This window comes from Doryrhamphus excisus, chromosome 2 (assembly GCF_030265055.1).
Source record: "Doryrhamphus excisus isolate RoL2022-K1 chromosome 2, RoL_Dexc_1.0, whole genome shotgun sequence".
NCBI lineage: Eukaryota > Metazoa > Chordata > Actinopteri > Syngnathiformes > Syngnathidae > Doryrhamphus > Doryrhamphus excisus.
Genome location: NC_080467.1, coordinates 27327377 through 27351172, shown reverse-complemented (window position 1 = coordinate 27351172; position 23796 = coordinate 27327377). Strand labels below are relative to the sequence as shown.

The window sequence follows — 23796 nt, the reverse complement described above, 5'->3', positions numbered from 1 at the left end:
CCACACTTCCTCAGACTGCATTGTCACGTGTTTGCGTTTGCTGCGCCGCAGGTTCGGAGACGGCTACACCATCATCTTACGGGTGGCGGGGCCCGACCCGGATCTGGTTCCCGTGATGAAGTTCATCGAGAGCGAGCTGAGCGGAAGCACGCTGAAGGAGAAACATCGCAACATGCTTCAGTACCAACTTCCCTCCTCGCTCAGCTCGCTAACGCACATCTTCTTCATCCTGGCCAAGAACAAACACGCCCTGAAGATTGAAGACTACTCGGTCTCGCAGACCACACTGGACCAGGTAGGGACGCACACACACACACGCACGCGCGCTGGTGTGAAGTGTTGACGTTTGTGTCTCGTCTCTCGTCTTTCCAGGTGTTCGTGAACTTCGCCAAGGACCAAAGCGACGACTACCATTCCAAAGACGCGTCGGTGCGGCGCCGAGACGTCCTGGTAGACGTCCCAGCCCACTGCCCCGGTCAGGTGGACAGCACCACAGAGAGCGTCATGTGACCGCGTCATTTTGCACTTTGCTGTGTCACCACATGACGTGGTGGGCGGAGTCAAGACGCCTTACGCCACTCAATGCAAACGATCTCCTGCGGGGGCGTGGCCTGCTGCCTGTCGCAGATTTCAAATGAAAAAAAAACTTGAAGCGGTGCCGGAGTGCGTCCGCCATCTTTTTTTTTTTTTTTTAACAATGTTTTTTAAATCATGTTGATGAAGAGTCTAAATCATTTCAAATCAACTTCCTTTTATTTATCTTTCATTTCCTGTTTTTTTTTTGCTTTTACTGCCAATCAAAGTGTTGATTTTTTTTTTTTGAAAGATGTGTCCAAATACCTCACCAGTTTTTTAAAAGTCCACATTAGTAAGCGAACCAAAAAAGCAACACAATCTCTTAAAATGTGACACAATACTGTTACAACAATAAAATCAAACAAATCGACTTACTGGACTCTTATTTTGAAGAAACCAACAGTCAAGAAGTCAACAGTTTTTGGATCATGTTGACATCAAGAATGTTACCTACGACAGTCAAAAGTCCTTTTGGAACAACAAGATCTGATTGGTGGATCACTTTTTCCGAGTCGGTCCTGAGGGATCGGTTCTTGTTGGTTCTGTAGTTCGACTTGTGGGTTTACTTCTTGGTTCCTAGTGGATCACTTCTTGTGGATCCATGTTGTCGTGGGAATGCCACTGAAGGGCAGGAAGTCACTTGAGTGGCGAGAAGGGACACGGGAACATGAGTTTGTTCGTCCGTGTGTGGACATGAGGGACTGAGGGGACACGCCAATCATGTTATTGATCCATTTGCAAGTCGGTCACGTCGTTGTCGATGATGTCATGTTGGTCTCACCTGCAGTATCGCGTTGTACCTGATGTCGCTTGTCGGCGTTCTCGAACCAATAGAGGGCGTGAACTGGAGGAGACAACATCATCAATACAAAAATGGGGGCGGGGCTATGAATGCAGATGTGATTATCATGTGACTTGATATTGTTGTCAGATTCTGTTAACTAGCCACACACATTACCTGTGTCCGGTTGGCCGAGCTCGCTGCGGAAGGTGCCGACTAAGTGGGCGTGTCCAGGTGCATCATGGGAGGTGATGGCATCCTGGAGGTCCCTGCCCCAAAGTGCTGCACCCCCCGGACACATCTTAAAGGACGCAAGTTCAAATGCACCTGAAAGACGCAAGTGATGTCACAGAAGCCACAGACAGCGGTGCTGAGCTAGTAGGCGGGGCTTACCGCCTTCCTGCGGCGGCGCACGGAGACGGCTCCACGGCAACAAGGTGGTGACCTCGTTGTCCTGGGATGCCAGCATGGGGATGGCCTTGGAGATGTACTCCGACATCCAGCACGGGTCCTGAGCCAAGGCCGAGCGGACCGCCGCCCGCTGAGAGAAGGAGTCTGAGGGGAAGAAGTGAAGCTTAACATCAGCAGCGGAATCTCTGGAAGGGGGTGGAGCCATGACCGCATTCTCACCATACTTCCATACATGGAAGACCTGATTCAGGCCGCCATATTCCACACACCAGTAGCCAATCAGCTCAGAGTGAGCGGTCCTCAGGTGAATCTTGTCGTTGGTCAGCTTTAGGAAGGCGGCGGTCCGGTCGGGATGGATTTTGTAGGTCCGGAACTCATACAAAGGTCCCTCGTTGTGTTGGGAACCTATTGAAAGGTGAGCACGTGCCTGTGGCACACAATTTTTTTTTATTTGATTGATTGATTAGATGAAACCAAAAATACCAACAATAAATGTCAAACTAAATATTCAAAAGCAAGGCTAATATGCCGACAACATCGTTAATTTTCAACTTGAAAGAGTCCACATTTTACACAGTCCAAAGTTCACGTGTGTGTGTGCGCGTGCACAAAGTAAAGACCCCAAACGGGTCCAGTTTTTATTAGCACACAACTGATTTTATCAGTTTTTTAGCTTCGTGTATTGTATATATAAATTATGCACAGTATGTGATATGTTTATGTCAGCCATAATAAAGTTAATTCAGTTAAATAATTAAAGAACAACGAGCACAAATCAATACAGGTGTAAAACGCATAAATCGAAAGTACATTGTAGTGTAGGTACAAAGTTCGGTTCCGGTTCGGGTGACTCACGTGGGTTATGACGCGCGCCAAACGGCTCCTGCAGCTGGAGAATTGGATCATGTTGAAAGTGAATACACCGTGAAGGTCCAACACAAGGTAAAGTTCTGACAAGCATTCAAAGATCTTCTCACTCTACTTACAACAGCGCGAGAAGTCTCTCTCTCCTACAACATCGATGTTGTGTTGTCTTTAACTTGTATATTCCATAATATCAAACTATTTTAAAATTTAATACTGATTTTTAACTGATTATGATAAAAAAAACACTTAATGTTACTGGACCACTCAAGCAGCAGAAAAATAGACTCTATGTTTTTGGTTTCCTAATTGAGGCAGAGTGAGACATCGTGTTTGCTGTGATTATCTGGTTTTCAATGACGTCATCACGTAAGACGTGAAATAAGTTCCGTCCTTTTAATGTTGGAAGCTAGTCGTTCTTTTTTTAGTATTACACATTTCAGTGGCGGCATTTTTATCGTTAACTTGGTAGCTACGTCGCCTTTTCTACCAGAAAATAGAAGTAGCACGCTCGTCGGTGGGACATGTTTAACGTCGTGCGAGTGACGGCTCGCTTCGGTCGCGTGCTCTGGTCAACAGCTGAACGTACCGGCTCACTTCCGGGTTTGAAGGCCACGAGAGGACACCCCTCTGCCCGCCACGTCCACGGCAGACTCCGCGGTTCCGAAAGGATCTGTACAGTGGACCCGAACCAGGAAGAACGGTTCTTTTTTGTGGACTTGACAGGTGAACACTGCGCATGCGCAATACTATTCGTATTTAGTGTGTGTTTAGTTTTGTTCTCTACCTTGATGACAAATCAGTATAAGCAAATATTTTTACAGAACGCTCATAAAGTTAATAGTTACTAGATAAGCAACACTTATAAAATGTTTTTCGGTTGTCACCAACAAACTTGCCTCAGATCCAGATCCTGAGGAGGAACCCAGAATCGTGACCAGTGTAAGTCCAAAGCAGCAGACCCCCCATCCTCTGCAGCAGACTTGCTCCAGGTCTGTGCAGCATCGGGTCCAGGATTCGAAGGACGTAACTTGGCAGGACCGGGTGTTGGAATCTCGCATCCAATTCCATGATGTGGACTTTCCTTTGGACCCGAGTGTTGTGGCTTCTTCTAAAAAGAAGAACAAGGCTCTGAAACATGAACATAAGATCTACGGTTCTCCGGATTTGGAGGAACCCAGTAGCAACATCTGCTGCTCGGGCTGCGGTAGCATCCTGCACTGCACAGATGCCACCGTTCCTGGATACCTGCCAAGTGAGAAGTACAAGGTCCTGCTGCAGGAGGAGCGCCTCAGCAGCGCCACTTGCCAGCGCTGCCACTTGCTTCGCTATCACCACAAGGCTCTGCGTCTGCAAGTGTCCAAAGATGAGTTCCGTGATGTGGTCCAGACGATCCGGTCCCAGAGGGCCCTCGTGCTTCTTTGCGTCGACCTCCTGGATGTCCCAGACTCCATTGTTCCAGACCTTCCGGAGCTGGTGGGCAACAACAAACATATCGTCGTCCTCGGGAATAAGATTGACCTCCTTCCGGGGGACTCGCCAAACTACCTGCAGCGTATTAAACGGCAGCTGTCCCAGTACTGCCAGGATGCCGGCTTCGGGACTCAGGTGACCGATATCCACCTGATCAGTGCCAAGACCGGGTACGGGATCGAGGACCTGATCTCCAGCCTACAGAGGGCGTGGAAGTACAAAGGTGATGTCTACCTGGTGGGGAGCGCCAACGCGGGAAAGTCGACGCTCTTCAACACGTTGCTGGAGTCCGATTTCTGCAAATCTAAAACCTCCGGCAGTCGCAAAGCCACCATTTCCCCATGGCCTGGTGAGTTTGACACAGATGTCCGCAAAACATGCTGGGAGCACTGAGAATAACTCGTCAAGCTGATAATTGAAGCTTAGTTTTTACACATTCTCATGATGTGACCGTGTTGTGTTCAGGGACCACCTTGAACCTGCTCAAGTTCCCCATCATCAACCCAACGCCATATAGAATGTTCCGGCGGCAGCAGCGTCTTAGAGAATTGCGCAGACAGACTGAGGGCGAGCTGTCGCCGGATGAAATGAAGCGGCTGCAAGACTTCCGCCGCCAGGGGTACTTAGTGGGTAAGAGTGGTTGGAGTAAGGGGGCGGGGCTAACAAACTAACATTCATTCATTCATTTTCTACCGCTTATCCTCATCAGGGTCGCGGGGTGTGCTGGAGCCTATCCCAGCTGTCTTTTGGGCGAGAGGCGGGGTACACCCTGAACTGGTCGCCAGCCAATCACAGGGCACATATAGACAAACAACCATTCACACTCACATTCATACCTATGGACAATTTGGAGTCGCTAATTAACCTAGCATGTTTTTGGAATGTGGGAGGAAACCGGAGTACCTGGAGAAAACCCACACATGCACGGGGAGAACATGCAAACTCCACACAGAGATGGCCGAGGGTGGAATTGAACCCTGGTCTCCTAGCTGTGAGGTCTGCGCGCTAACCACTCGTCCACCGTGCAGCCAACAAACAACCTGTTCTTTTCCTGTTCAGGTCGAGTGGGTAGAACATTCCTACCCAACGTCAGACAGGGAATGGTTGAGTTCGACCCAGACAGATTAGCCTTTGGAGAAAACGGCGACGACGAGATGACCACAGGTGAGAAACCGGACACATCTGATTAGTTGATTGTGTTTTAACAAATCAAAATATTTACAGAAAAAGAAGACTCAGTTGATGAGTTTGCCTACAACGAACTAAAAGACGCGCACTGGCTCTTCGACACGCCCGGGATCATGAAGGAACACGATGTGAGCATGAACGATTAAGCCGATTCGGAGCCTTCGCCTTCTTAGCAATTCTGAACTTGTTTTCCACAGGTTCTCAGGTTGCTGAACGAACAGGAAGTGAAAGCTGTGGTTCCCACGCAGGCTATCGCACCTCGCACCTTCATTCTGAAGGCCGGGATGAGTCTCTTTGTGGGAGCTCTGGCCAGGATCGACCTCCTGGAGGTGGGGCAAGTTCACAAAAACGTGTTTTTTTATTGTCAAAAAAGAAAAACAACGTAATTGAATGTCAGAAGGGCGGCACGGTGGACGAGTGGTTAGCGCGCAGACCTCACAGCTAGGAGACATAGGGTTCAATTCCACCCTCGGCCATCTCTGTGTGGAGTTTGCATGTTCTGGGTACTCCGGTTTCCTCCCCAAAAATTGTCCATAGGTATGAATGTGAGTGTGAATGGTTGTTTGTCTATATGTGCCCTGTGATTGGCTGGCCACCAGTCCAGGGTGTACCCCGCCTCTCGCCTGAAGACAGCTGGGATAGGCTCCTCATGAGGAAAAAGCGTTAGAGAATGAATGAAATGAATGAATGTCAGGATTTTGATCTTCTGTTGTGGATCACGTCGTTTCAGGGGGAAACGTCCTGCTGGTTTTCAGTCATTGCCTCCTCCCGACTTCCGGTTCACATCAGCAGCCTGGAGAAAGCAGACGGCGTCTATCAGAAACATGCCGGACGTGAGCTGCTTGGGGTGAGACATCACAACTCCAGTCTTCTGAAGTTGAGATCATTGCTGCATTGGTGTGGTTTTATGTTCAGGTGCCAGCAGGAGGTGAGGAGCGGATGAAGGAGTTTCCAGCATTGGTTCCTCAGGAGGTCCGGCTGGAGGGTCGAGGTGACCTGGAGGCAGCGGCCGACATCAAGCTGTCATCTGCAGGTATGCCGCCCACATTAAACAGTGTCGTCGGTCAGTTGTCATAGAAACCACCGCTGTCTGTCAGGCTGGGTGGCGGTGACAGCAGCGGAAGGTCAGAAGCTCCTGTTGATGGTTCATGGCCCGCCGTTGGTCGGCTTCGGACTGAGGACGCCACCGCTACTTCCTCACGTGGTCTCCCTGAAGGGGGCGCGAATCCCAAAGTCTGCCGCCTACAAAGTGCTGAAGCCTTCAAAGATGCTGGATGCTGGACTGTCTGCTCGTGTCGCCGAGAGGCGGCAGATGAAGACCAGGAAGAAGTGAAGAGGATGTAAGTCGAACTACTTCCTAATTCATTTGAATTCACATCCGTGATTGAGTAAAAAGGAACGCCTGTCACTTTAAGACCCAGCATGCGCCACGCTCTCCCAGGAGAGCATGGACGCTCACTGATGGTGTGCTTTATTTTTTTTAAGGACAAACGTATGAAAAGCAAGTGATTAAAATGAAAAACAGATAAACAAACCATTACATGGACTCAATTAATTTCACCTTTCAGTAAACTTAGAATACATTTCAACCAAAACTACCCGATCCCATCCACACTCAGCAGCCACTTCGTTAGGGAACGCTGGGAATGGTTATTCACAATGATAGTTTATTAATACAGTGGAACCTGTTTAGGTAGACGCCCCTCAAAATGGCAACAGAACGGAAACTTGAGATGGTCATTGCCTGGAAATTTAATTTGTGTGATTTTGGAAGAGAATGGACGATCATTAAGGATTGTCGAGTTTATTGACAAGGGTTTGCTCCATCTGTGCACATTTTAATTGAGATGATCGTGGTCAGTTGTTTCCTGACCTGGCTGATATGTCAATTTCCATAAAGTAAAGTAGTTCCTCATTTCTAAGTGGAATATTTTCATTGTGTTTACAACATTCTAAATACAGTTTTTTAACATTTATAGACCTCAAGAAATGAAATAACACCCCTATAGTCACCCCATGAAACAGCACCATTTATTAATACACTTTCAAAAAAGTGCTAAGTGGATCTGCAAAATTCAAAGCTTGAAGAGGATTAATGTATTTTCCACTTTTTAACAGAGGCACTGCGGTTGTCTTGGCAACAATTAATAGTACGCGCACAGATCTTTCTTATGGTGATTAAATGGATGCATTTGCTTTTATTTTGCTTTAATGCTGTGTGTAGACAGTAGCTATGTACAGTATGTCATGTCATGCTGCATAGTGATAATGATAAAGCTAATAATACTACAACGTGTCGACTGTTGACTTAAGTGGGCACATTTATGATATTGGATGTGGTTTGATGGAGTGGCTGCTGCGTGCAGGTGAGGAATCGGCTGCCATGTTGGTATCGGTATCGCTCGTTAATAGAGCAGATTTTGGAGGAAGTGAAATTCACAAGTGACTCACGTGGAACTGTTGCATAGAAGCACATTGCTCAGGTTGACGTCTCGAAGGGAGATAAAGGTAGATAGAAGGGAGATACAAAATAAAGACTGATTGTCAAACAACGCAAACAAAGTTCATTTTTTCCGCATCCGTCAGAAGTCCAAAGTTCCTGATTGGTCCGTGTGCTGTCACAGCATCTTTTCAGGACCTCATCACTATCTCCAGATCTACGTTGGCGTTACTTAGGTCCTTGGATGGCGTCCATGTAGTAGACGTTGACAAGGTGACGGTTCAGGTGGCGGCGGTAGTCCACCTCCAGGGGGAAATGGCGGTCGCAGAAGATGCACATGTGACTTTTGAGCTCAGTCGGAGTCGGAATTTCCTCTGTGGGCGTTTCGGGGTCGTTGGGCATTTTTCCGGAGTTGGCGCTGTTGCTGTTGAGGCCCGAGTCCACGCTACCTTCGGAGGCGCTGTCGCTGATGTCGCTGGCGCCTTCGTGGCTGCTGTGGACGCCCTCGTCGTCCTCAGGGTCGGTCGCCTTGCCTTTCGGTGCCGGAAGTGCAACAGCGGGCGGTGAGGATGGTTTCGCCGACTGCACCTCTGGGGGGACGTCTTTAGTCCAGACCGGGGGTTGATCCAGCGGTGTGTTGACTTGAGATGGGGCATTACATTGGAGGGTTGGGGTTGACTCTTCAAGGTGGGCGGAGCTTTCTGGTGTATCCGGCGTGCCTGACTGGCCTTTCTGGCTGCATACTGAAGTCTTCCTGGTAGATCTCCTGGTACGCTTAGCTGGCAAGGTGGACTCTTGCGGAGCATCAACAGCATCACCTTCCTCGCTCGTGTCTTTGCAAGCTGCCGCCGATGGCGACTTGCTAGGTCTGACTCGCCGAGTTTTAGAAGGCGCCACATGTGGCGACTTCGAAGAAAGGTCGAGAGCTTCCACCACTTTCCTCTTCTTGTTGTTTTCTTGGACGTTCTTCTCAAGAGGCTCTGGCGTGTCAGTGGGTTCTTCTCGTTTGGAGGTCTTCCCTGTGGGCCTTCTCAGCTTGGTGCTCTCATTCCCAGCTTGATGGCTCACTGCTCCTCCCACTTCACACTTCTCGCCGTCTCCCTTTGTTGGTTGTGGGTCAGGTGGAACATCTGCTGCTATCTTCTTGACTCTTTTCTTTCCCCTTAAGTCCTCGTTGTTCTCCTTCATCTTCTTTTGTCTTGTTGTGATAGTTTTCTCATTCTCCAACTTGTTTGTCTTTGCTGCTTTATCAGCAGAACCATTACATTTCCTCGGAGGTTCTTCTTGCTCTTCGTTCTGTCCTGCTTTGCCGCGCTTTCTGATGGACAGATTGATGGGATCTGGCGGCTTCTCACTTGGAGCGGACTCCTCAGCCTCCAAGTCCTCCTCAATGCTGGACAGTTTTGCCATTTTTCCCGTTCTCGGGGTCTCCTCAACACCGTTGGGGTGCTTTTTGACCCGCAGTTTGACCTTGGAGACGTCCACGGTGACATCGCAGCCGGCGTGGCGTGACTTGATGTGGTACTGCAGGTTGCACTTCTTGGAGGCGGCGTACTCGCACAGAGGGCAGAGGAACTGACGGGGGTTGAGGTGAAGCTCCACGTGTTTCTTAAAGTTGCTGCGGTCCGCGGTTTTGTATTCGCAGTACGGGCAAGCCAGGGGTTTGGGACCATTGTGGACCTGGCGGGCGTGGCGGGTCACCTCGTGCTGGTTGGCAGCGAGGTAGTTGCAGCTCTCGCACTTGAAAGGTCGCTCGCCTGTGGAAGAGAAACACTTAGGGATGCTTGTACTGGGAATTACTGGATGCACACACTGTATAATAGAGCAGGGGTGTCCAAACTTTTTCCAAAAATAATATTTCAACTTTTCCCCAAAATATGACCTTCTTCTCATAAAAATAAGTCTATTTCTGATTAGATTACAATTTTTCTCTTACTATTTTTGACTTCATTCTTGTAAAATGTCTGCCGGTTTTTCCATTTTTGCTTTTCTTGATTTAGTTTTGGGGCGGAACGGCGGTCGAGTGGTTAGCACACAGGCCTCACAGCTAGGAGGACCAGGGTTCGATTCCACCCTCGGTCATCTCTGTGTGGAGTTTGAATGTGTGGGTTTTCTCCGGGTACTCCGGTTTCCTCCCACATTCCAAAAAAACATGCTAGGTTAATTAGCGACTCCAAATTGTCCATAGGTATGAATGTGAGTGTGAATGGTTGTTTGTCTATATGTGCCCTGTGATTGGCTGGCCACCAGTCCAGGGTGTACCCCGCCTCTCGCCCCAAGACAGCTGGGATAGGCTCCAGCACCCCCGCGACCCTCGTGAGGGAAAAAGCGGTAGAAAATGAATGAATGAATGATTTAGTTTTGTTTAATTTTATTTTTAGAAAGTACCGCGGGTGGGAAATGGCCGCACTTTGGACACCCCTTATATAGAGGCAGCACACACAGGAAGTTAGTAAAGTGTTTACCGTCTTTCTTCCATGGAGTGCTTGAGTGAACAAACAAGTGGATTAAGGTGAATTAATTAATCGCCACTAATCATCACATCTTACTGATTGTGATGATGAGGTTAATATTTGTCCTACTGACCGGAGTGGGTCCTCTTGTGTCTCGTCAGGTGTGTTTTCTGGGAGCTGGAGTATTCGCAGTACGGGCACTGGAAAGGACGCACACCTAGAACGCAGGCGCACACACATGAGCGTACAGGAAGGAAGCACAGGTTGGGACATTGTTGTTGCTCTCCGTTTACCCGTGTGCGTGCGGATGTGTTGGATGTAGTTGCTCTTGCGGTCTGAGAAGTAGGAGCACTGAGTGCACGTGTGCAGTTTGCTGGGGAAATGGTTCCTCAGGTGTTTCCTCCAATGATACTGACTGACCGTGCTGTACGCACACAACGTGCACTTGAACACCCTGTTGGAGCACAGTTAGCGTTTTTATAAGTACTCCCAGTAGTAAAGGAAAGAATTAAAAAGGAAGACTTTCCTACCTGTGGTCGTCACCCTCCTTGCTGTGGTGTTTGAGGTGCGCCACATAGTGGTCGTAGCGGTTGGTGTTATAGCCGCAGCGTTCGCAGCGAATCAGCCCTTTGCTGTCAGCGCTGGCCCCCGAGGCTTCCTCCCCCTCCTCACACGATGGATCCTGACCCTGCGCCGTCTCTGCTTCGGGGGCTTTGCTCCGCCCTTCCACCCGGTTGACGACCATCATCTTGCTCACGGCGTGCGTTCTCAGATGTTCTACAAACTCCTTCTCGTTGTGCGCTTGGAAGTGACAGGGTTTACAGTGAAATGGCTTCTTCTTCTTCGCAGCCTCGGGCGGAACACGCCCTGGAGGTCCGTCTTTGGGTTTGGGGTCCGGCGATGCTGTGGGCTCGCACGAGTTTTGAGAAAGGTCTTCTGCTTTGTCTTTGTCCTTTTGTGCATCATTTTGTGACTGCACAGGGCAAAGGTCAACAGATTCTGAGTAGTCCATGGTGCAGACCTCGCTAGGGTTCCCGCTGTCATAATTGTACCTGAAAGAAAGATGTGGAGCATGTCAATGGATGCCAACTTGACTTGCTAGTACACAAGCATACTACCTGATAACACTCTCGTCCTCGCTGTCCGAGTAGCTGCATCCAACCGTCTTCAGCTCCATCATCTCCTTCTCATCCGCTACGCTGCCCTCACCGCAGCCGTCCACTGCTGCCACCGCCGCCACGTTGGCCAGCATGACCAACTGAGGGGCGGCAGAATTCCTAGCCACGTCACTGAGGCTCTGGTCGTTGTCCATCAAGGAAACGCCAATGGGAAACGTCTCCATCGAGAACATGGAGGGAGTAGCCATGTTGACTTTCTGCTGGGATAACAACATGGATGCGTTCAAGTTAAAAGAAATCGTCGGGCACACGTATGCCTGTCTAAAAGGGCCGGCGCAAATCAGAAGCCAAATAGCGGCATCCAAAGTATGAAATTTATAGATATTTTGAATAACAAACATTTATTTTATAATTGAATAGCATTAATTTATAGCAATTATTTTATGTAAAATGTATATATAAACATATTTTAGAAATATTTTTAATAATAATGAAGAAAATTGATATTCCATATCTTGTCAGTTCTATTTTTTTATGTATAAAATATATTACAATTAATAATTATAAAAGAATAATAAACCTAATTAAATTCATGCTATTATTTTTGTATTTTTAGCATGTGAACTTGCTTCAATGAGGTGTTGGCTAACAACAAGCATAACAGGTAAGATAACATAATCAAAATTAACTTTAATTTTATGTGGGTAATCCACTGAGTGCCCACAAGGCATGCTGGGTATTCCAATGGCAACTCCCCTCCGTGCTACAATATAGTAACATATATTTCTATATTATATTTTTCGGTCCACATGCCTGTGGACTCTAGTCCCGAGTGAGGGCAAGGGAGTTCTGGGGACACGGAAAGCTCCAGCAGGGTGGATGTTCCGTTGCCGTGTCCTTGCTAGCATTTGTAGCTTGTGGCACAACAAGTTTTTCTTCATGCTCGGTCCATAAAATTACATATGTACTGACGTAGCTCGTGTGTAAAAATTCCACAGGTGCATAATGATGTAAGTGTGGTACAACTCACAGTTGTGTGACAACTGGAAGTTTGTGACTGTGGAAAAAAACAACTTCTGAACGCTTGTCGGCCATTTTGAAAACAGCACCAGCAGAGTTGACAGCGCCACATTCAGAATTCCATTAGAAAAAGACAAACTTTAGGAACAACTGTCTGGGACTAAAAACACTTTATGTACGTTGTCGCTCATCTTTCAAGTATTCACACACTACGTGTGCTCGTAGATTAAAAAAACAACTTTAAAATTAGAAAGTATTTCGGATTTTGTCTATACCATAAAACGTCTTCAATTGTGTCTTTCTGAAGCACATTTGGAACAAATCTGTCAATTTGTAAATGTTAATCAGAAGTTATTAAAAGCTGACTTTGAAAAGCATAACATTAAATTTTCGGTGTGAATGTCGTGATTTGATGCCACCATTTTAGTTTGACGAAAGTTTGCGGAAGCGAAAAACAGCCAACCGACATTGTAGTGAAAACATAACATACATAAAAGAAGTAAAGAACTCCAAGAGCAATAAAAGCCTTAAAGAGAGGTGTTTTGTTAGCCAAAGTGTTAGCCATGGTCCTGATCAGCGACGGACAGCGCCTTCTTGTCTTTCTGGGCCGCCTCCATTTTCCTCCCAACTCCAACAAACTTTGCTCGGCAAAAGAACAGGCGACAAAGGGCTCACTTCGACGCCGACAACCCTCGCCCTGAGCCCGGTTACACTCACCCACACTCCCGCGACGAGCGACTCAACGGTGCCGCTGAGATTTAGCGAACTTTTAACACGTCGACTGAAGTGAAGACCAACAGAAAGAAGTAAAAGTTTGCGCACATTCCTGCACAGCGTTTACGTAGCGCTGATGACGTCATCACGCAGCTCCAGCAGAAACGCGTAAACTTGAAAAAAAACTGCCAACAAAATCTTCATACTGTATACTAAATATCAATATACCTTACTGCTTTTGTGAATAATTTACTCACAAAGTAGCCCTTAGTAAATAATAGTGTATTATTTGGGTATTGTATGTGTTTGTTGTTACCCAACTTTTACTCACTAGGACAGTGATGCCAAGTAAACACTGGGCCAGTATTCACAGTACTAACAAACAACATTTAGTATGGATTCATACTCAAGATGATCAACAAAACCTCAGTTCCCCAAAGCGAAATGGTGCTACAATAGTGTTTTTCAACTCACTTTCTCAAGTCCGTTTTTTTGTCTATTGTTTTCACATTTTACTGCTCTAAATGATAAAATGCTGTATCTCGTTGCAACAACTAGGTGGCAGTGTTGACGTGTTTTGTGGCGACCTTTTTCCTTTGTGACACTTTTCCCTTTTCGTTATGAATGTGAGTGTGGTGTAAATGGTTGTTTGTCTGTATGTGCCCTATGATTGGCTGGCGACTAGTCCAGGGTGTACCGCGCTTCTCGCGAGAAGACAGCTGGGATAGGCTCCAGCATGCCTGAGACCCTTGTGAGGATAAGCGGTTGAAAATGGATGGATGGATAGAATAAAGAAGTGTTTTATTGCAGGTGACTGATGCATCACAGCGCTCCAGCAAATGTCGGGATGAGTTATGCAGTGAAACATCGAGCTTTCATTGCCGATTTTAAGATGAAAGTCTGGAATGAGATCGGGAGCTCGGTGAACTTGCTAGTTGTTTTTGTTTTTAGCCAAGGAGTGCTCAAAGTGTGGCCACAGCTTTTCTTTATTGGACCGTACATTCGAAAAATTAAATTTAGTAAATGAACAAACATTACAAGTCAGCAAAAATTGAAAAATCAGCAGTAATTTGACATGACAAAATCAAGGACACAGAAAGAAAAAAGCAAACTGTCATTTCAGTAGCATAAAAGTTTAAATATTAAAGAAACATTACTAATATGAGAAACAAAAAACAGATGTTGATTTTAGAAAATTAAGATGGGGGAAAGTTGTTATATGGTCTAAATTACAAATAAGGTTATTTAGGGGAAAAATACAATAGTAGGAACACACCTCCCCAACCCACAAATGGCCATTTCACATTCTGACCACTGAGCGTCGCTGTTGAGTGTAAGAGGGCCACTTTCGGGACTGAGTGACGTTTGTTAGCCATGAAGTACAGTAAATGTGTGTTTCTCTTGTGTGTTTGGTTTGGTTTATTCGTACGACACCACTTAGTGAACTCACCCTGAACGAAGAATTTGAAAAACACCACAGGTGGTTGAGTAGAATCTTCAAATACCTGAAAGTTCCATGGCAAGACTATAGCAGTCCGAACCAAACAAGAACTTGGCCCATCCAAAGCATGTCTAGAGGGTTCGAATATTATTAACAAACGTATTTTGATGCTTGTTAACAGGTTTTATATGCTCTAACTATGAAAATGTCCCATTTATGAATAAGGAATTCACTATCTAATATTGCCAAAAGTGAAAACAGGACATTTTCATCACTTCCTTAAAAAAAGGACAGTCACTTCAGGAAGTGAAAACAGGACATGTCCTGGGAAAACAGGACGATTAGCCACCTTAGCTTTGAATGTTTTGACATATAGAGTGTTTGTTTGGTGCTTAATTGATATAACAAAATAAAGAAAAGTGAATAATATCACTCCCACATTGTTTCTGTACGTGACCTGAAAAGTTCTGACACCCCTGGATTTCAGTATAAAAGTATGCAGAGAACGTGAGTGCTTTATTTTGAAATATCTAGCCGGAAACTCAGCGCACTCATTTACCTTGAGGGTAAAAAAAAAAGTTTGTCGACTTCTTCGGTGTCCTCCTGTTGATGTAAAATGATTAGTTTTGGCGGTATTTTACACTAACTGTTGCTGCGCCGTGCGTTCGGACCAGCGAGGCCACCTTTAACGTCAACTGCCAGCGGAGCTTTTGAAGAAGCGGTGGCGCCAACTTATCCAAATAAAGTTAACGGCACGTCGGGGAAGCTAACGGAGCTAAAGCTAGCTGGCCGTGACAGCGCTCAGGTTGCTGACGTCACGTGACGGAGTCCAACTTTGACCTCGCCGCGTCCACCTGAGAGAAGATGGAGTATCACCGAAGTAGCTAGCGGTCACAAGAAAACCGAGTCAGGATGGCCGCGGACTCCTCGGTTAACTTTAACCTCCTCCATCGGACGTGTAAGCTGGTGGTGCTGCTCTGCTTCCTCCACATCACTGTCACCGTCTTCTTCTACGTCCGCTCTCTGGACATCCCCTTCGCCTTCGTCCAGAACCAGCAGAGCCACAACAACGGCACCGGTACTGAATTGAAGCGGACCCTGGACGCCGGCCCCTCGCCTACTTTCCAACCGAAGACGGAAAGTCTGGATAAATGTCCCGAAACGTCTCCTCTGCTCGGTAAGACTTTTTGAACAAAGTCTTACATCCACTATTCACATTTGAGGATTTTTTTAGTAACTTTTTAGTAACTTGTTTGAAAATTATTTGCCGGACTTTATATCTACCGTTGGAATACTATGAAGATGTCGTTAAAGATGCTGTGTGACGGTTGGGTACCGCAAGGGGGCGCTAGTGTTCACGTGAACTATGCCCCGCCCACTTCCTTCTCAGACTTGACTGAGCACGAGGCATGAGTTATTGACAGCCGTTTTCGCCATTCCCCCTTTTGGCCTAACGACACATGTCATTCATTTGAAGTGGTAATTCTATAATAGTAATAATAATAATAATAATAGCCTATGATGTGTACAACGCTGTGGGTAAAAAAAAAGCATAACTGGGTAGGAGAGTGCGTAAAACACCTTAATTATGTTTACAACTACAAATAAACTTCATTGTTATTTTCAAATTGCCAATCATGTAATTGAAAATAAAATAACTTTAATATTTTATCTCTGCCAGCACCTCTCAAAGTTCTCTGAGTAGTACACTCTTCTGGTGAATATACTGTATACAATAGCAACGGAGCTTCACAAATATCGGCAACACAGTAGGCCGTGCTGTCACTTTTTGCTTTCCCAAATACTGGAAAAACTTCACAACAACTCCAAAAAAAAGTCTCTAGATTTGTTGCTAGCCGCTTTTGATAAAATGTCGTCAAGGGGGGTTGGAATGTGGCCAAACTAGTAGTAGATAAGCACAAACATGTTGCTATAGCTACCTAAAACAGAGTGGAAAATATTCCATTCCTAGCAATATGTATATTTTTTGACTAAATTTGAACACCCTGTTCGTTTATGACGATGCGCTAACAAGTTCAGTGACTCGGGGTGTTTGTTTTTGCTTTCCCAAATACCGGAAAACTTTGCGACGACTCCAAAAAAAGTCTCTAGATTTGTTGCTAGCTGCTTTTGAGAAAATATGTTGTCAAGGGGGGTTGGAATGTCGCCAAATCTAGTAGTGGTTAAGCAAAACATGTTGCCATACTAGCTACCTGAAACAGAGTGGAAAATATTCCATTCCTAGCAAATATGTATATTTTTTGACTAAATTTGAACACCTTGTTCGTTTATGACGATGCGCTAACAAGTTCAGTGACTCGGGGTGTTTGTTTGAGTGTGACCCTCCGCCATGTTTCCTCAGCTGTGACCTCTCTTGGGCCACCTTTACTCAGCTGAGTTGCAGACACCATCTTGTCAGCGGGTGACCAGAACCGACCCAAGACAGAGTCAGGATGTTAACATGCACAGAAACAGTCGGGTCTCTCCATTTTTCACACTCCCCCCCCCCCCCCCATCAGAAGCTCTCTGGTTTTCATGTTGTTTTCACCTCTAAATGCATTCTGTACAGGCCAATCCGATCATACCCAATCTGAAACTGAACCATTGAGTGCTATTCATTGATTGAATTGATTGAATAAGCAATGCAATTGGACACACCTCCATTATGACGACAGAAAACGGGCTTGTTGGTTTGACTTGTCTTATTTGTGTCGTGTCAGTGGGTCCCATGCGGGTGGAGTTCAACAATCCGGTGAGCCTGGAGCTCATCAAGAAAGAGAACCAGCGCATTGAGCCGGGTGGACGCTATAAGCCAAAAGACTGCAAGGCGCTGCAGAAGGTCGCCATCATCATCCCGTTTCGCAAGAGAGACGAGCACCTCAAGTACTGGCTCTACTACCTTCACCCCATCCTGCAACGCCAGCAACTGGACTATGGAGTCTACGTCATCAACCAGGTTAGTGCAAGCGAGGCGGCTTGGTGTGGAATCATCATTGATTGATTGAATCAGTAGATTTATTTGCTCGCCACATGAAGCAGTGTCCAAACACATGATAGGGTGTTACTCAGGTTTTGGTGCGCTTGGAGTCAAAGAGTTATTCACTATGTTTACATTTACACTAAATATCTTTATTAACCAGAATATTGCATGTTCCATAAACACGGTTTGGTACGTACCTCGGTTTAAGGCTTACGAGTTGCGTCATTTTGAATACAGGAAGCACTCCCATTCACACCTATGGACAATTTCTCTAAATAGACGGCACGCGTGCTATTTTTGGCCTGTCAAAGCTTTTTGCTTGGCCTGCCAAACACCCAAATAATCGAAATATTCAGTTAAACTAAAGAACTGCTCGTTCATGCAGTACTTTCTCTGCTCTGCAGGGGGCTACAGTGAGACGTATGCATTCAAATTAAGCAGCAGTCAAAGAAGACGACTCACATTTAAGTATGTCGATATTGACTTAAAAAAAAGAGAAGTACACCCTGAGAATGGGGCTTTTAAGACCTATAGTCAATACATCCATGTAGCGGATGATCTGTTGTACTTGTAGTTCTTGTACCTGCATATGTTCCATCAGATGTTCCATCAGATGTTCCATTTGCGTGTGGGGAAGTATTTACTCAGCGGACCTCCCGACCTAACCAGGTTGAAATGGTGATAAACGCCGGCGAAAGTTGGCTTAATCTCCTCATACAGATCGTGAATAGAAGCTAGCAAGGGTTATTTTAGCACGACTCGGGCTCAATGAGTATATTTTCACCACGTTGTTTGAATTTTTTAATGTAAGGAAAGTTTTACACTGTCCAATTTGAGACAAGTGTATTTCATTATAGGGCTTAAGGTCTGTAGCTTTTTATACAAAACTCGGCAGAATTTAAATTTTATATCATTTCATATCGTCATATATTTTCCAAAAATATTGTGATATACGCTAAGGTCCATATTGCCCAACCCTAGGAAATATATACACTTTTTGTAAATAGATACTTTAGTCATCTCTACTGGACTTAACACAAGACTAAACCACATTTTCGTGCATGCGTGGGTTTTCTCCGGGTTCTCCGGTTTCCTCCCACATTCCAAAAACATACTAGGTTAATTAGCGACTCCAAATTGTCCATAGGTATGAATGTGAGTGTGAATGGTTGTTTGTCTATATGTGCCCTGTGATTGGCTGGCGACCAGTCCAGGGTGTACCCCGCCTCTCGCCCGAAGACAGCTGGGATAGGCTCCAGCACCCCCGTGACCCTCGTGAGGAAAAGCGGTAGAAAATGAATGAATGAATAAACCACATTTTATGTAACAATGTACCCCCCCCCCCCTTTATATCCTGCATGGACGTATGGAGTGAAATGGAAGTCTGTGTATATCTACACACAGTATATTTTAATTTAGCTTTACAATGCTGCATAGCATTGTTAGACAATGGTGAACATGTGGAATAACATCTGTTCTTGTTTACCTCACAGAGTTGCAACCTACATGACGTTAAAAGGCTAGAATGCTATTAAGCCGCTCGCTGCTCTGCCAGAATGCGAGGGGGGTGGGAAGGGGCAGGTACTTGGGCAGGGAGCAGCACAGAAGAGACACAAAAAATGTCGGTTACATATTAACGATATTGAGTCATCGGCGCTACTACTTTGCGGAATAGGTGAAGAAAAGGCGTGACTGGAATTGAGGATTCCTGATTCCTTCCTTTTAATCGGAATGTGGGGAGGAAGCCGGAGTAACCCCCGCATGGGGAGGACATGCAAACATGCAAACTCCACAACAGAGATATGAAACCTCGACCCCCTGACTGCCAACATGCTAACCGGTGGGCTACTATGCAACCTTTGTCAGTCCAATTGCTGATAATAGAGTATGAATACACATAAACACAAAGAAGAAGCCAAATATTTTGTATTTCGGGTCCAGTTTTTTGGTCGAAAAACTATTTCAGTTTTTGTTTTGATGTCCCGACAATGCAAACATGTCTTATCTTAAAGAGAACATGAAGCTCCAGCGGAATATTGTCGCCATGCAAATAGGATCGCTGTTGCTCCAGTCCCACAAAAGACGCTTGGAGCTCCTTTCTTGTCAAACTGGAAACCAGTGCAAACACAGGAATTGTTTCCCTTCCCGTCAACTGTGATGTAACAGCAGGACAACCAGTGTAATCCATCCTCTATACGGTTCAAGTGTCAAGAGACACAGAGATAAAATGTCCTCAGTGCCCTTTTTCTCACATTTATTTGGACAATTTAGCAAAAAAAATAGCATTCAAGTCAAGTATGTCATCAATGGCAATATTTTTTTTTACCATGCACGGCTTTTATTCATGTGGATAGTGTCAGAGATGTGTGCTCTCAAAAGTGTAAAGGTGACTATAGGGGTGTTATTTCATGTCTAGAGGGCTCTAATAATGTTAAAACCAGGTCTTCTGTGCTCTAACCACAAACATATCCATCCGTTCAACTTCTATGCCGCTATGTCGGTGGGGGAGGGGCATGCACGGGGAGTACATGCAAACTCCACACAAACATGTGACTCCTGACTGTGTGGCTAACATGCTAACAAACAGAAACATACTCGCTACAAATGGAAATGTGTGCCTTGATAGGCGGAGTACGCCTCCTTAAGGTGGAATCTATGAACCACAACTTGCATGAATGTGCACATACGTTACTTTTTTATTGGTCGGGATATTTTTTTTTGTCTGGCGTTCACACATTTTTATAGACTTCGGTGGACATAGGTTGGTTGTTGTGTTTTTATCGACATAATTAATGAACTGCAGTCAGCACCGGAACCAACCCGTACGTGTCTCGACAGACAGGCGGCAATGGGATCCGCCCACTTAAGACCAGTGACATTTTTTGGGGTCAAAGAGGTGTGGCGTCTCACACCAACACTCACCCTCCCTGCCCCGCCCTGCTCCTATGAAAGCAGCGATCCTTCTCTGACAATAAAATATTGTTTGCAGGAATGTGCTGCCATGTTGGCTTCAGTGTGAATAACACAGGTGAAGTAATGCTTCACATCACACTTATTTGTGAACAATTTAATATTTAATACAACAAAATTATAGAATCATTCCCTTTTTGTTTCATGCAATAGTTTGAGGACAATTAATAATTAAAAATAAGTAAACAAATGCAAAAAATCCTTTGCCTTCTTTCTCCGAAAACCATCCTGTGTCCACGAACATATTCATGAGCGGTATATAAATATATATTACAGTTTAATTGTTTCCACACCCGACCATGATAATGGAATTTCTGCAAAGTAGGATTCCTTATTATTTATAAATGAAATACTTTGGTAGTTGGAGCATAGCAAACCTGTTTAAATGCAGTTTTAATATTATTAGAGCCCTCTAGACATGGAACAACACCCCTATAGTCCCATTTACACTACTACAACCCAATATAGTAGACATAATAACAGACATAGAAGACATACTGTAAATAACACACAATATAGACTCACACATGTTAGCTTTTGTACTTACTTTTGGACAGAAAATTGTAAAAAAAAAAATTGGCGTGGGATGATTACATATATTGGAAAAACACAGATATTTGTGGAAGTAAACATAGATGAGAAAGTAAAAATATTGATCTCATTTTGCTGCTATCGATAATATCGAAATGGACATTAGAGGGGAACAGACTCCTGCAGTTCCGTTCACACAGTGAACGCCACATATCTTCATTCATTCATTCATTCATTCTAAGAAATGAGGAATTGAACTGCCCACTATTTAACTCTTCTTACTTCCAAGTTGTAGACGCCCTCTAGTGGCCAAGCAGGCCGACCACGACAGCAATGACGATGAGCACCCCAACATTGCCACCATCTTTACATCCTCATGCGCGTGTTTGTCATCAGGACGGAGACGAGATCTTCAACCGGGCCAAACTGTTAAACGTGGGCTACGCCGAGGCCCTGAAGGACTACGACTACGAATGTTTCGTCTTCAGTGACGTGGACCTGATCCCCATGGACGACCGAAATACGTACAAGTGTTTCGGTCAGCCCCGACACCTGTCCGTGTCCATGGACAAGTTTGGCTTCAGGTCAGGCGCTCATTTTTCCACAAATTTGCTAGTTTTAAAAAGTGTGTGTGTGTGTGTGTGTGTGTGTGTGTGTGTGTGTGTGTGTGTGTGTGTGTGTGTGTGTGTGTGTGTGAGTGAGAGCGGAAGTGCTGACAATGAGAACCGAGAGGAAGCGTTGTGCTGTCAAGCTGTCATCAGTGCTTCCTCTTCACACACAAACTTATTTCCTGTTGGGGCCCATCAAACAGGAAGTTTTTTTTTTTTTTATCTGCTTTTAATCTTGTAAAGAAAGTCTCGACATGTTTGTGTTGTCCTTCATGAGCTCCTTCCTTCATTTTGGTCATCTAGGTTACCGTACAATCAGTACTTTGGGGGGGTGTCGTCCATGTCCAAAGAACAGTTCCTGACCATCAACGGCTTCCCCAACAACTACTGGGGGTGGGGGGGTGAGGATGACGACATCTACAACAGGTTAGCATGCTACCAAGCAAACATCACTCTGGTTTTCCCCACTAAGCAGCTTTTAGGGTAACAAGATGAACAATTAGAACGTTTGTAACGTATGTAATGTACAGGAAGGGGGTTGCACCCTAAACTGTGTTGGGTATGCGTGTTACAACCGTATTTAGAAGGTCATAATCAGGTTCTCTGTGCTCCACTTTATGAAACCCATCATGGTCACTAAATCCATCGCAATAAACTAGGGATTACTGGCACGTTGAGGAATGGCCTTTTATTGTAGCCAGCCTAAGGCAATAATTATGCCGTCGAATCAGCATCATTTATTCATTCATTCGGGGGTTGCTGGAGGCTATCCCAGCCGTCTTTGGGCGAGAGGCGGGGTACACCCTGGACTGGTGGCCAGCCAATCACAGGGCACATATAGACAAACAACCATTCACACTCACATTCATACCTATGGACAATTTGGAGTCGCTAATTAACCTAGCATGTTTTTGGAATGTGGGAGGAAACCGGACTATCCGGAGAAAACCCACGCATGCACGGGGAGAACATGCAAACTCCACACAGAGATGGCCGAGGGTGAAATTGAACTCGGGTCTCCTAGCTGTGAGGTCTGCACGCTAACCACTCTACCAATCAGCATCATATTTGTTTTTTTTGTCAGGCTAGCATCCAAAGGAATGTCCATCTCCAGGCCGAGCAACGAAGTGGGGAAATGTCGGATGATTCGACACGTACGAGACAAGCAGAACGAGCCCAACCCTCAGCGGTACGAAGCGGGACCGTCGCACGTTGCCGTCCTAAAAACACGATTCAGTTTTCTTTTTTTTTTTTTTTTTCTCCCTTCCAGGTTTGACCGAATTGCTCACACCAGGGAGACGATGAACAAGGACGGCATCAAGTCGCTGTCCTACAAGCTGGTGTCCAAACAAACCTTGGATCTCTTCACCAAGATCACAGTAGACATCGGAAAGCCGTGACGAGTAAGCGGACCATCGCAAACCCAATGTGCCTTCAATCATGCTGGACCACGTTGTGTTGTTTTTGCACTTCCTTTGTTACTGGACCCTTAAACGTGTCACTCAAGCAAGCAAGCAAGCAATCTGAACTATTGATGGACAAGCGCTACAGCTGTGGTTGACGTGCTATTTTTCCTTAGGGGGGTGGGGGGGGTCAAAATCATCTCAAATCTGAGCGTATTTTTGTTGGCATGACAACCGATCGCCTGTCCGAGAATGTGAACCCGGATTAATTGATGAGCTTTAATTGCTTTTTACCTGTGTTCCACCGTGGACAATCAGTGCCTTACGGCCTCCCGAGTGTCTCCATGACGAGCCTCATCATTTATTGGTCAGCTTTAATCACTTTGTGTGCGTGTGTTGGTGTGTGTGTGTGTGTGTGTGTGTGTGTTTGTGTGGTGAAGACAATCAGTGCTTAGTGGCTTCCAAGTGTCCTTACGACATGCAGTGTCATTGATTATCGATCAGCTTTAATCGCACGGACATGTGCGCGTTAAAAGTTTACGCCGAAGATGTTCACACACTGAACTTTGAACCCTTCATGTTAAACATTGACAGATGGAGGATGTGACGGACATAGCTCATTTTCACAATTAAAGCACTTTGTCACTGTGTTTGCACATGTATGTTTTTGGGGGATAAAAGTGGTGCGTTCCACAAAAGATAAAAAAAACAGAGCAGGGGTGTCCATAGTGAGGCCTGGGGGCCGTTTTGCAGCTCGCAGCACATGCTAATATTATAATTTAACAAGAAAACAAAGTAAAAATATGCTGGAATTTTACAAGAATA

At 45.6% G+C, this 23796-nt stretch overlaps 5 protein-coding genes across 7 annotated transcripts in view; 3 read left to right on the top strand and 2 right to left on the bottom strand.

Moving 5' to 3' along the window:
- abca1b (ATP-binding cassette, sub-family A (ABC1), member 1B) overlaps nucleotides 1-947 on the top strand; it is a 29282-nt gene extending 28335 nt beyond the window's left edge. For both annotated transcript variants that reach the window (XM_058064016.1, XM_058064015.1), the window contains 2 exons: nucleotides 52-295; nucleotides 373-947. In XM_058064016.1, the coding sequence (XP_057919999.1) occupies nucleotides 52-295; nucleotides 373-510 (382 nt within the window). In that variant the 3' untranslated portion in view covers nucleotides 511-947. The remainder of the gene's footprint in view (nucleotides 1-51; nucleotides 296-372) is intronic.
- nipsnap3a (nipsnap homolog 3A (C. elegans)) lies at nucleotides 532-2786 on the bottom strand. The gene is made up of 6 exons (XM_058064076.1): nucleotides 2624-2786; nucleotides 1988-2195; nucleotides 1751-1912; nucleotides 1535-1684; nucleotides 1358-1420; nucleotides 532-1277 (listed from the first exon to the last, which is right to left on the bottom strand). Exons 1-6 carry the CDS (start codon nucleotides 2672-2674, stop codon nucleotides 1213-1215), a joined length of 699 nt encoding a protein of 232 aa, XP_057920059.1. The 5' UTR covers nucleotides 2675-2786; the 3' UTR covers nucleotides 532-1212.
- Nucleotides 2651-6830, top strand: noa1 (nitric oxide associated 1). Its single transcript, XM_058064034.1, has 9 exons — nucleotides 2651-3358; nucleotides 3537-4454; nucleotides 4571-4735; nucleotides 5165-5269; nucleotides 5330-5421; nucleotides 5491-5622; nucleotides 6024-6140; nucleotides 6209-6326; nucleotides 6391-6830. The coding sequence occupies exons 1-9, from the start codon at nucleotides 3157-3159 to the stop codon at nucleotides 6624-6626; spliced, it is 2085 nt and encodes a 694-aa protein (XP_057920017.1). The 5' UTR covers nucleotides 2651-3156; the 3' UTR covers nucleotides 6627-6830.
- rest (RE1-silencing transcription factor) lies at nucleotides 6699-13160 on the bottom strand. Of its 2 annotated transcripts, none has more exons than XM_058064018.1 (6): nucleotides 13042-13160; nucleotides 11305-11561; nucleotides 10717-11238; nucleotides 10480-10640; nucleotides 10320-10403; nucleotides 6699-9490 (listed from the first exon to the last, which is right to left on the bottom strand). In XM_058064018.1, exons 2-6 carry the CDS (start codon nucleotides 11550-11552, stop codon nucleotides 7962-7964), a joined length of 2544 nt encoding a protein of 847 aa, XP_057920001.1. In that variant the 5' UTR covers nucleotides 11553-11561; nucleotides 13042-13160; the 3' UTR covers nucleotides 6699-7961. The 2 variants fall into 2 exon arrangements, with proteins under 2 accessions (XP_057920001.1, XP_057920002.1); XM_058064019.1 differs by having other exon boundaries at nucleotides 11305-11564; nucleotides 13042-13146.
- A 1853-nt stretch (nucleotides 13161-15013) lies between these two features.
- On the top strand, nucleotides 15014-23658 carry b4galt1l (DP-Gal:betaGlcNAc beta 1,4- galactosyltransferase, polypeptide 1, like). The gene is made up of 6 exons (XM_058064064.1): nucleotides 15014-15656; nucleotides 17200-17435; nucleotides 21357-21544; nucleotides 21872-21994; nucleotides 22653-22757; nucleotides 22839-23658. Exons 1-6 carry the CDS (start codon nucleotides 15392-15394, stop codon nucleotides 22966-22968), a joined length of 1047 nt encoding a protein of 348 aa, XP_057920047.1. The 5' UTR covers nucleotides 15014-15391; the 3' UTR covers nucleotides 22969-23658.
- The last annotated feature ends 138 nt before the right edge of the window (nucleotides 23659-23796 follow it).

Excerpts from the sequence above, each read along its gene's own strand:
- nipsnap3a (XM_058064076.1), bottom strand. The coding sequence starts at position 2,674 with ATGATCCAATTCTCCAGCTGCAGGAGCCGTTTGGCGCGCGTCATAACC. Across the intron at positions 1,685-1,750 it reads TGCGCCGCCGCAGGAAGGCG|GTGCATTTGAACTTGCGTCC; the intron begins GTAAGCCCCGCC and ends TGCGTCTTTCAG. Across the intron at positions 1,421-1,534 it reads GCTCGGCCAACCGGACACAG|TTCACGCCCTCTATTGGTTC; the intron begins GTAATGTGTGTG and ends TGTCTCCTCCAG.
- noa1 (XM_058064034.1), top strand. The coding sequence starts at position 3,157 with ATGTTTAACGTCGTGCGAGTGACGGCTCGCTTCGGTCGCGTGCTCTGG. Across the intron at positions 4,455-4,570 it reads CACCATTTCCCCATGGCCTG|GGACCACCTTGAACCTGCTC; the intron begins GTGAGTTTGACA and ends TGTTGTGTTCAG. Across the intron at positions 5,623-6,023 it reads CCAGGATCGACCTCCTGGAG|GGGGAAACGTCCTGCTGGTT; the intron begins GTGGGGCAAGTT and ends ACGTCGTTTCAG.
- rest (XM_058064018.1), bottom strand. The coding sequence starts at position 11,552 with ATGGCTACTCCCTCCATGTTCTCGATGGAGACGTTTCCCATTGGCGTT. Across the intron at positions 11,239-11,304 it reads GAGGACGAGAGTGTTATCAG|GTACAATTATGACAGCGGGA; the intron begins GTAGTATGCTTG and ends TCTTTCTTTCAG. Across the intron at positions 9,491-10,319 it reads ACACAAGAGGACCCACTCCG|GCGAGCGACCTTTCAAGTGC; the intron begins GTCAGTAGGACA and ends TCTCTTCCACAG.
- b4galt1l (XM_058064064.1), top strand. The coding sequence starts at position 15,392 with ATGGCCGCGGACTCCTCGGTTAACTTTAACCTCCTCCATCGGACGTGT. Across the intron at positions 17,436-21,356 it reads GAGTCTACGTCATCAACCAG|GACGGAGACGAGATCTTCAA; the intron begins GTTAGTGCAAGC and ends GTTTGTCATCAG. Across the intron at positions 21,545-21,871 it reads ATGGACAAGTTTGGCTTCAG|GTTACCGTACAATCAGTACT; the intron begins GTCAGGCGCTCA and ends TTGGTCATCTAG.